Consider the following 11,454-nt stretch of genomic DNA (forward strand, 5'->3'; position numbering starts at 1 on the left):
TATTGGTTGGGTGTAATTTGTCATCATGCTTCTCAGAATTATTTAAAGAATTCCTTGTAAAATTTACAGTATAGGAGCCATTCATGGTGTAAAATGTGTGTGCGTTGTTCATTTGTCCCGTAGGGGTCACTGTATTGTCATACAGGAGCCGTTGATGGTAATTTTGTGTACTTGAATGGTATATGGACACAGATTTATGGATGTTTGGAAGTGTCGTTCAAGACTACAATGGTGATAGATAGGTTATGCTTCCAAAAAAAGGAAGAAATGGACTCTTTGTTTTCATCAAGAGCAGCGGTCGGCTCGGTCAAGCAAGAGCGTCAGTTAATAAATAGCCTGTCTATGCAGCCCCTCAGTGGCTTTAAGTTTAGGCTAAGCCACTATGTACAGTATTAGTTCCCTGAGAATCTCTTTCACATACTAGCAAAAATTGGTATTGTAACTGAGATATCCCCCAACCAAATCAATAACGGATTGAATCGAATATGATGGAATCATGACCTTGTGAATCGGAATTGAATCAATTTAGGATGTCAGTGGTGACAGCCACACGGTGCTTGTTAGTAGATACTAAGTGGAGGGGCATGAAGCAGTAAGGCTGGTGTAAAACATAGTCTAAGAGAGTTCTGTGAAACCTACACACCAAAATGAGATAGAAACTATAACACGTTTCTTTTGTTTGAAGCCTGTAGTTGTTGTTTATGTGTGTTTGATGTGTCAGCATCTCACTGAAGTCTATGTTTTTTTGTTTTAGGGAGATGCAGGTCTGATCCCGAGGTTCTGTGAATGTCTGTTCAGCCGCATCTCTGACGCCACTCGATGGGATGAAGCGTCATTTCGTACAGAAGTCAGGTGAGTCACCGTTACATACTGACAGTGACTCTGCACCAGCGCTCAGTTATCAGACTTTAATAACCCTAAACTGAAACACAGGGGCTGCAGTCTGCAGGAAGCGTCTTTGATAGATTACAAATATGACATTTTTGGTACCACAGATATGATCTTGGTTGTACGTGAGACATAAAACTGTTGCTTTATTTTTGCTCACACTTATGGATCGATTTGAGGAGGATGTGACATAATTTCATTATCTCAGTCCCACTGTTTCAGCTCCTTCAGTAACAGCATCCTTCATCTTCTTGCTCTTCACATGAAGCTATGACAAAAAACAAGTAGTGGCTTCAATCTACAGGAAGAAATGTATTTAGGAGAAATGGTTTTTAGGCAGAGTTAGGTCAATCTGGAAATCCATCGGTAAAAAAGGAGTCCATGTTTCCCTCTTTTATGCCTTCAGCTACCTGGAGATCTACAACGAGAGGGTGAGAGACCTGCTGAGGAGGAAATCCACTCAGACCTACAACCTGAGAGTCAGGGAGCACCCAAAAGATGGACCGTATGTAGAAGGTGAGACTGCAGAGTGAACTCCTGGGACAAAACAGTTCAGAGAATTCTCTTGTGGCTGGTTTCAGTTAGCCGCACTGTGTTCCATGTAATTATGCAAGTGACATATCGGTAGGACTTCAGTTGAAAAAACATTTCATTTTTTAATGCCTTGTTTTATGCCTCCTATCTTTTTTTGATAACTGGTATCAGTCCTTGGCAGGTTTGTTCACTAGTTTGCTCTGTGATCTTAAAGGGAAACCTGCTTCAAGAGGCTGCTCCACATTAACAAGCATGCCACCATCCTCATGCAGTATGGGAGGAAAGATCTTTCTGGAGATGAAAATCATTGAAAACCTTTTTTTATTTAACTGCATTAATGTTTTGAAAAATGATCTGTTCATGCAACAAATACAACAGATATCTGTTTGGAATTCATCATGACAAATTGAATGGTTTCAAACTGTGTTGTGCAAAATAATTTTGAACAATGTGTTTTCAAAAATCATTACTTGTATTGACTGTGTCCATCCATTTTCATCTGGGGCCACAGCAACACTTTCCAGCTCCTCCTGGAGGACCCCGAGTTGTTCCCAGGCCAGATGAGTTATATAATCCCTCCAGTGTGTTCTGGGTCTGCCCCGGGGCCTCCTACCAGTGGGACGTGCCCAGAACACCTCTAACAGGAGGCGCCCAGGAGGATCCTGATCAGATGCCCAAACCACCTCAACATGAAGGAGCAACGGCTCTACTCCGAGCTCCCTCCAGATGATCTGACTCCTCCCCCTATCTCTAAGGCTGAGCCCAGACACCCCACAGAGGAAACTCTTTTCGGACGCTTGTATCCGCAATCTCATTCTTTCAGTCACTACCCAGAGCTCATGACCATAGGTGAGGGTTGGGACGTAGATGGACCAGAAAATCGAAAGCTTCGCCTTCTGGCTCAGCTCCCTCTTCACCATGAAAGTGCCCCCTTAACATCAGAAGCCGCACCAAACCACCGATCCATCTCACGCTCCCTTCTACCCTAACTCGTGAACAAGACCCCGAGATACTTGAGGCAGTAACTCTCTCCCAACCCAGAGGGGGCAATCCACCATTTTCAGGCAGAGAACCATGGCCTCAGATTTGGAGGTGCTGACTCTCATCCTGACCACTTCGCACTCAGCTGCAAACCGCCCCAGGTCATGCTGGAGGTCACGGAACAGAACCACATCATCTGCAAAAAGCAGAGATGCAATTCTGAGGTCCCCAAACTGGCCCTCTTCCTCCCCACAGCTGCGCCTCAAGATCCTGTCCATGAAGATCACAAACAGAATCAGTGACAAGGGATAGGTGTTATTTTACACAGCGATTAAGTTGAGGTTTTTATGAAGCCTGGTTTCATTTCACTTGTATTTTACTGTGTTTGTCAGTTAGGTGAAAATCTCAGGATGTGTTTTGTGTTTAAAGCTGGTTGAAATATGTTCAAGTCTTAAAGAGAGTTTGGATTTTTTGAAGTGGGGTTGTTTGAGATAGTTATCTATAGTCACTGAGAAGCAGGATGGAAGCTAAGCAATGTACTGCTGTGGACGGAGGCAGCAATTGTATTTTAGCAACCTATAGAAAGTCCCACCCCCCCCCAAAAAAACATCTGCAACAGTTTAAGTGTGCGCTATATTGAAAGTATCGACTTCCTGTAACCTGCCCCCTCCCTCCTGATCTCAGATCTGTCCAAACACCTGGTGCAGAACTACAGCGACGTGGAGGAGCTGATGGAGGCCGGAAACATCAACCGCACCACCGCCAGCACTGGCATGAACGACGTCAGCAGCCGCTCGCACGCCATCTTCACCATCAACTTCACACAGGTCAGAAGCTGTTTACTGACTTCAGGACGTAAATCTTTTCTCCACTGAGGGTTTGTTTTGAATGATTCACTAAAAAAAAGCTTATAATAAAAATAGAAAAGGTGAAAGGAGACCTATTGTGCTTTTCCGTATTTTGAGTCTTATATTTAATGTTACAGTGAAGCAAGTTTATATGAAATGTGGTCAAAGTTTCAAATAATGAGGTAACTTACTATACGTTCAAATCAACAGCGACCAGAGCTTCCAAAACAGCGGAAGTCATTAATTTTCAATGAGAGCCCGGTGACTTGGGTGACCTGGTCGTCAGATGCGCGTCTTGGGCAACCAAAGCGACTGGAACGGGTCCGGAGGGGAGTGAACTTTATGGTAATGAGCTCTGACGCGGTTCGGCGACAACCAGTCGAAATGCTCAAGTGCTTTGATGAAGCGGGTCCCAGAGAACAAGCCACGTAACTTTGGTTCCTACAGCACACTGGATACCGACAATGGATATCGAGAAGTTGATTACTTGCGTTCGCGCCCACTCAGTCCTTTATAATGTGTCGCTGTTCGGTTACAGAGACCAAAAAAAAAAGAATGAGGCTTGGGGCCGCGTCGCAGAGGTAGTTGGTTGGTCTGGTGAGTTTTAAAGTGTGTAATGTTCGTAATAGAGGAGAGAACTGCAGGCTAATGTTGCGATGTAGCATGCAAGTATTCCTTGCTTGGTTTGAATGGGATGACATACTGCAAAGCATTTTATCAACAAAGATTTGTGCTTTTTGACTGGACAACAGCAAGCAGCAACTACGCTGCTTTCAGGCCAGTAGTCGCTTTGCGGCTCCTTTAAATTGACAAGCACGATCGAACGTTCAATGATTCACATGATTTTGATAGTCGTGCTTCTTGGGCCTCCGTGAGAGACTTTGCCTCTTTGGAAGCTTCTGGTTTGAACATACAGTTAAAGACAGGCACCAAAATGGAGCGTCTCAGACAGAGGGTGAAAACAGGCGTACCAGCACAGATGGGACGAGGAAGATGATGTGTTTTTTGGACATTAAAGCTACAGTTAGTAACTTGTATTAAAAAGTAATTTCTTTCATATTTGCTAAAGCTGTCACCATATTCTTACATCATTAAATGAGACAGATATTTTTTTTTTTTAATTTTAATTTGATTTTGCCTTGTAGCATTTCTAATGGCCTTACCACACCTGAATGAACCATACAATCAGAGCAGAGGAGTCTCTAACGCAGCTGTCATTCATGCTGCTTGTGAGCTGTGGTCAAATTAGGCAGCACTGATCAAATATGAATCATGACTCTGTTACTGCATTGTCTATTTCTCACCTCAGATGTTTTCAGAAACATATTTTAGTGGCTGTTTAGCTCTAAAATGAAAAAAAATTATGACCTGGCGGCCATGTTGGATTCAGCTAATTGGGAGTACCAAGCACCGCCCACCAGCTGAACAAACTTTCTTTCATTCTTCTTTCATTTTACAGCTAAACAGCCGCTGAAATTTATTTCTGTTAGAGACTCCTCAGCTCTCATTGGTTGTTGCTGACCAAGCTGTGCTTTGATTCAAGCATATACTGTTGGAGGCAGCAGGAGGAGAGGAGGGACATGATTTGTTTTTACACATTATTTGCCTGATGTACTTCTTTCAGAATACAGTGACAGTTTCAGCAAATATGACACAAAGTTATTTTCATAAAAGTTGCCAAGTGGATCTTTTAAGCATGTCAACGCATGCTAGTAGATACCAAGTATACGAATATGATGGGTCCTCTTTAATGTCAGTGATTTCAGTTATATGAACTGTGATGCAGAAGAACACCGACTTCTTTTCAGGTTGGTGGAAAGAGGACAGAAAATGAGACCGACTGTTCATCCTGCTCTGCAAGATTTACTTTCAACTGGAGTCTAATTTGTTTTGATTGAAAGTTCTGATAATAACTACCTGAGTATTTATCTAAAATAACCACAATAAAAAAAAGAATTATTTAGATTTAATTTTTTTTTAGTAATTTTCACACAGAAAAGCCCCAGATTTTCCTTCAAAAACTAGATACTTGTAGGGTGATTTTCATGCACATTCTGTCATTCTGTCTGTGCTGTAAGAAGACACTGATCACTGTAGTTCACAGTAAATAAGCTTCACTGGTGAAAAATGTGGAGGAAATGCAAAAGAGCTGTTGATTCTGTGTCAGAGTCCTTTGTGTAATTGAGAAAGTGCCTAAACTATGTGATGTTTTAGAAGGAAAAAATAAACTTCAGGCGCTCATGCGTGGAGCAGGAACATCTGCACTTGAATTAAGTTAAAAAGCTTTCATTCAAAAAACATGGCTGCTCACAACACCGACCAGTTTCGACCCTAAGTTCTTCATCAGGGTGCAAAAAGCCTTTTACTATTTGTTCCTGCTCCACACATGAGTGCCTGAAGGTCTTCTACCCATGTGCTGACCCTTGTCTTCAAGAGTACTTGCGTTTTGTCTTGAGACAGTCTTCGAGCAGACCTCTGCCTTGAACTCCAAAGTGTGTATCTGATATTTTATTTAAAGTAATTTTGGGTAAAGCTGTCTGAAATAATTGAAGTAATACATTTGCAGGATTTACCACTGAAAGTGAAGAGATGTATTAACATTTAGTTTCACACCTTCAGTGTTCACAAATCTCAGACTATCACCACTCGCTCTCTGTCTCTGTCAGGCTAAGTTCGACGCAGAGATGCCCAGTGAGACGGTCAGTAAGATCCACCTGGTCGATCTGGCTGGCAGCGAGCGAGCCGACGCCACCGGAGCGACGGGAGTCCGGCTGAAGGAAGGAGGAAACATCAACAAGTCGCTGGTCACCCTGGGCAACGTCATCTCTGCTCTAGGTCAGAAACAGAAGATGATCATCTGCGTTTTCATCCGTGTGTGTTTCAGTTTGTTGCGTGGCTCCTGCTCACAGAAGGATCTGTTTCCTGTTTCTGTTCCAGCTGACATGACGCAGGATGGTGTGAACACGAACCTGAAGAAGAAGTCGGTGTTTGTTCCCTACAGAGACTCGGTGCTGACGTGGCTGCTGAAAGACAGCCTGGGCGGCAACTCCAAGACCATCATGATCGCCAGTGAGACGCAAACATTTTATAACAATCATTAAAAATCTTCCAAGAGAACAGAAGTATTTGATGTGATCGTTTCCCGTTGCAGCTATTTCTCCCGCTGATGTGAACTACGGTGAGACGCTCAGCACTCTGCGATACGCCAACCGAGCCAAGAACATCATCAACAAACCAACCATCAACGAGGACAGCAACGTCAGGCTGATCAGAGAGCTGCGGGCTGAAATCGCCCGACTGAAAGCTCTGCTGGTTCAGGGCAACCAGGTAAACAAACACTGACGGATACAAAGAGTCTGGAGGAGGTCTCACTCTGCTGTTCTTATATTCAGTGTGTCACCTGCTACCAGCTTGAACAGTCGCAGTTATTAGATAATAATAAAGACACAGCATGAATGTCACAAAGAATACAACCCAGTCAAAGTGTGTCTGATCTATGTGTTTATGTTTCTGTGTCAGATTGCTCTCCTGGATTCACCCACTGCTCTGAGTATGGAGGAGAAACTGCATCAGAATGAAGCCAGAGTGAGTCTCTTTGTGTTTGTGCTGATTTGTTATTTGTCTCCAAAAATGTTTTTGCAAATTCCTGTGAGATGGCACATCGTAAGCCTCCTACAGACTGAGATGTTAGCAATCTCATAAGTCTAGTGCAGCTACACTGTGTGACATGGATCTAATAAACTTGGGTACGACATCAGGTTTGATGTCTGCAGACTGTACGATGACAGCGCCTACTGAATCCCAGGTTACGACGTACGATGCAACAGCTTCCCATACTGAGTGATGCTGCAGGGTTATTACTGCTCCAACTGTGAAGCTCAACATAGAGGCTCACATTATTAAATAACCTAAAGTTTTGTGGGCACTAAATATAGCAGTGTGTCTGTGTGTGTGTTTGCTAGCTACTAGGTGTCTCACCATGCTGCTCAGATATCAGTCTCTTACACAGACGCCGATGACGTCAGCACGCTGGCTGACTCTGACGTCTGTGGACATTCCCATAGGAAAGTTGTAATAGAACTAGCTCTGGCTCCCAGCGGCAGTGATGTGATTGGATCCAAATCCGTGTACTTCCGTACTTCCTTGACCAACGGCTGATTAGCTTTGCCTTCCACCCGCCTACACCGGAATTGCTGTTCCCCGAATTGTTGTCCGTAGTACAACAGAAAAGGAAGTGTTCAGTGCATCACAACAAGAGATTAAAAAACACACGTGCCGCACCTATGGCAACGCCGTCACCTGGTCTGGATATCCCCGCCCATTTCTGTTACAAAACGAAAGACAAATGTCCCCAGACTCCCATTCCGAAGTAAGGGAGGCTGGTCACGCGAGACTACTCAGGTATGAGCCCAGTGGACTGATGGGGGCGCCATAGTTTATGCAAAAATCCAAATTTGGAAAGGCGAAGTCTTTCACACCCCAAGTCTGGTTGACTTGAAATTGCACACAGTTCAACATGCTCTACGAAAAAGCCCCGAGAACCATTAAAGTGCGTCTGACTTAATTTTCCGCTTTTTGGATCTTTTTGAAAAACGCATTTTCAACATCTCCTCCTAAACCACTGGTCTTATTGCTACCAAACTTTCTGTGGAACATTATTGGACCAAGCTCGTCAAAATTTGCATAAAGCTTGTTGATATGAACTTAACTTCAGAAGGGGACTCTGTGGACCCCAGGAAGAGAAATTGGTGCTTGAATAGAGGCTAACAGGGATCCTAATAAATCAATCAATCAAATCAAATCAAACTTTATTTGTATAGCACTTTTCATGCATTAAAAATGCAGCACAAAGTGCTTCACAGAATAGAAACATACAACAAAAATATTACATACATATTGAAAACCCGCCCCTCCCACCCCCACATGTAAACTCACACACACACACACACACACACACACACGGTCAATATAGTCAATAACATGGCTGGGCACTGAGGAACCAGGTGAGGAAATGACCACCTACGGGGAGCTCATCCACATTGAGAGGCGTCACAGCCTACGGCCACATGGAACGCCGCCACAGAGACCACCCCGACCCAGATAGACTGGGGTGGACTCCACACATGGTGCAGAGCCCCTTAGTCCTCCGGACCTGAGGGATCTCCAGGACAACGTCCCCGCGGGCAGACCGGACACACCTCTCAGCGTGGAGGCCCCCCATGAGGAAACACTGGAGTTAAAAACTAAAAGACTAAAAGGCAATATGATAAGATAAAACAAGTATGAGATAAAATAATGATAAATAAATAAATGAAGATTTAGAAACTTAATAATAATAAAATGCATAAAGATTTAAAAATTAATCATTTAAAAGCATTAGAAATTAAAATAACATATAATATAAGAATTAAAACAGTAAAAGAAATCAGTTAAAAGCTAAATTAAAAAGGTGAGTCTTGAGCCTCCTTTTAAAAACATCAACAGTCTCTGCAGTCCTGATGCTCTCCGGCAGGCTGTTCCACAAGTGAGGGTCATGATGGCTGAATGCAGCCTCCCCGTGGGTTTTTGTTCTAACTCTTGGAACAGTTAAAAGGCCGGTGCCGGAGGACCTCAGGATCCGCGAGGGTTGATATGATAGAAGCAGGTCAGATAAATAAGATGGCCCAAGGCCGTTAGGACATTTAAAAACTAATAAAAGAACCTTAAAATCGATCCTGAAACACACGGGGAACCAATGCAGCGATTTTAAAACTGGTGTAATGTGCGCCCGCCCTCTGGTCCTCGTCAGCACTCGTGCGGCTGAGTTTTGGAGTAGCTGCAGATTAGAGATGGTCTAATACATAAAAGGGGCGTGGCTCAACCGTTGGGCCAGTCGTCACAGAACCTGTAGGATATGTCCACAGAGCTACCTGAAACATACCGGTTTGGCCATAAATCAGTGACAGTTTGTCCAAACATCCCCAAACTCCTTGGTTGTTTATAATTGAGCTGTCGAAGCGTGTCCCCAAAATATATCTGCAATTGCCCGATAGTGGGCAGCAGTATTGCCAAAGAAGAGCGTGGCGCAGCACAGACTTGGACGTAAATGAACAAGTGTCTGTCTGATCAACATAAAAACTGTTAGTTATCTTAAATGCGGGTGTTGGAAACTCTTAAAGTCTTAAACCTTTGTAGCTTTCAACTTCTGACGGTCCATGCTGGCTTGAAACCCACAATCACTGCTTGTGGCCATGTTTCTTAAGTTGTTCTCTGCACCAGTCTAAACGTTGATTTGATTACCTTACCCAGAGGTTTCTGCTGAGTTTCTGTTGGTTTATTTGTGTTTGCAGGTTCTGGAGTTGACTAAAGAATGGACCAACAAATGGAACGAGACACAGAACATTCTCAAGGTAGGAGCCTTTGGGCCTGTTTCCACGTAGCGTTTTCTTCTCAGTGCCAGCATCTTTTTTCAGCTGTTCTCAAAGCATAGCGAGCGTATGCAGCCGCCTACAGGAACAGCACTATGCCCAGCTTCTTTTCCAGAGCACTCTGCCTTTTCTGTGTGAAACTCTGAGCACTTTGAGTTGAAAATCACTGAACTTTTCAGAAAGGCACCGGTGATGTCACTGCTGCTTCTTTAGCTGGGCTACTGCCTACCGTAACAACAAAGACAGAAAAGCTTATTTTTTAGGAGCAGATCGGCCGGTAGGAACTGGGTGTTTCTGGTGAGTGTTGTGCTTTTATCAGTGTTTGCTTTGTCAGCTTGAAGTTGCCTGTGTGTGTCACAATGTGTGTGACGCTATGCTAGCTTCCTAGCTAATGTTGGTGTTAAGATATTGTTGTCGTAGAGACAAAACCACGCGCAACACATCATTATAAAAGCAGTGCCAGCACTTTTTTCATGAAGCGCTCCCTAGCACCCTGCCAGCGCTTTTCTGCTGGGGGGAAAAAAATGTTATGTGAACACACACCCTTTGTCATCTGCGTCTTTCATGCTCAAATCTCCAACAACCTCTGCAGATGTGTGCTGAGTGGGAGAACGTAGATGACAGGTTGTGCCCTGCAGTTTTACATAAAAATTTAGCTTTTTAATTTAGTCTTTATTTTTTACCTAAAACGTTTTCCTGGCTTATTATTTTTGTTTTGTTTGATTGTTTTTGTCAAATTAAGTTTTTGTCAAATTTCTCTCACTACGTTTATTATGACCATAATGCACCATGATTCCACGGCACATTCCTGGTATTTGAAAACCTACTTTCTGCAGGAGGAGACTCTGGCTCTGAGGAAAGAGGGGATCGGTGTGGTGCTGGACTCTGAGCTGCCTCATCTCATCGGCATTGACGATGACCTCCTCAGTACCGGCATCATTCTGTACCATCTAAAGGTCAGAGGTCACCTGAAATACTTCAGCTGGTGGACAGAGACAAATGATTATTTATTACATCCTGTAAAAGGTTTTAGAAACTTGATATATGCATTAAGTGTTGTTTACCTGGTGAACATCAGTGTTGTCTCTGCTTACATTAGGATGTAAGAGTTATTTAAGTCTTCAGGTTTTCATCAGAGTTTTTTAAAAAAGAGTAAAACATCAGAAAAAACTTCCTGAAACATTTCCATTAACACTCCACAGGAGAGACAAAGAGTGGAAGCAGGAAAGTACAGATCCTTTTCAAAATGAATTTACCAGCTCAGCGTGAAATGTCCTGTAGTGAGTCGTGTCTCTGTATGGGATGGACTTCAAAACCTCTTTGTGTTTTCTCCTTCCACCTCAGGAGGGACGGACATACGTGGGCAGAGAGGATGCGTCCACAGAGCAGGACATCAGTGAGTTAATCAAACGTGCCCGTTCTGTAGGAAGTGATTTTAAAAAGCTGCAGGGGAAGAGAAACAGAACACACCAACAGAGTTAACAAACAAGGAAAACATTTTTTATATAGACAATTTCATTTTACTAGAAATGCATCACACAAGGATGAAAAGGGAATATAAGAAAATACACATTTCTGAATACATCACCACAGAAGTACTTGATATACAAACAACATGTTTGTACATACACATTGTATTAGACCATACCCATTGGTAGCTTTGTCACCTTCTACCTATGCCAATCCTCAATGCCTGTGTGCAGTTTCACATAGATTGACCACGTCAGTGAGTAGAAAAACGTGGGACAGACAGAATGACTGACTGACAGAATGACACACTGACAGTTTCCATGATT

General features: G+C 43.3%; 1 protein-coding gene across 9 annotated transcripts in view; it reads left to right on the forward strand.

The window, feature by feature from the left end:
- The window catches only part of kif16ba (kinesin family member 16Ba), a 291,583-nt gene that overhangs the window by 8,593 nt on the left and 271,536 nt on the right, over nucleotides 1–11,454 (forward strand). For all 9 annotated transcript variants that reach the window (XR_007569898.1, XM_050043674.1, XM_050043676.1 and 6 more), the window contains exons 5-14: nucleotides 755–852; nucleotides 1,295–1,404; nucleotides 3,088–3,230; nucleotides 5,918–6,086; nucleotides 6,189–6,320; nucleotides 6,403–6,578; nucleotides 6,771–6,836; nucleotides 9,581–9,640; nucleotides 10,495–10,614; nucleotides 11,003–11,054. Coding sequence is in view for 8 of the 9 variants with exons in the window: in XM_050043674.1 (XP_049899631.1) it covers nucleotides 755–852; nucleotides 1,295–1,404; nucleotides 3,088–3,230; nucleotides 5,918–6,086; nucleotides 6,189–6,320; nucleotides 6,403–6,578; nucleotides 6,771–6,836; nucleotides 9,581–9,640; nucleotides 10,495–10,614; nucleotides 11,003–11,054 (1,126 nt within the window). In the remaining variant the exon portion in view is untranslated. The remainder of the gene's footprint in view (nucleotides 1–754; nucleotides 853–1,294; nucleotides 1,405–3,087; nucleotides 3,231–5,917; nucleotides 6,087–6,188; nucleotides 6,321–6,402; nucleotides 6,579–6,770; nucleotides 6,837–9,580; nucleotides 9,641–10,494; nucleotides 10,615–11,002; nucleotides 11,055–11,454) is intronic.

The sequence above is a fragment of the Epinephelus moara genome, chromosome 5 (assembly GCF_006386435.1).
Source record: "Epinephelus moara isolate mb chromosome 5, YSFRI_EMoa_1.0, whole genome shotgun sequence".
Classification (NCBI taxonomy): domain Eukaryota; kingdom Metazoa; phylum Chordata; class Actinopteri; order Perciformes; family Serranidae; genus Epinephelus; species Epinephelus moara.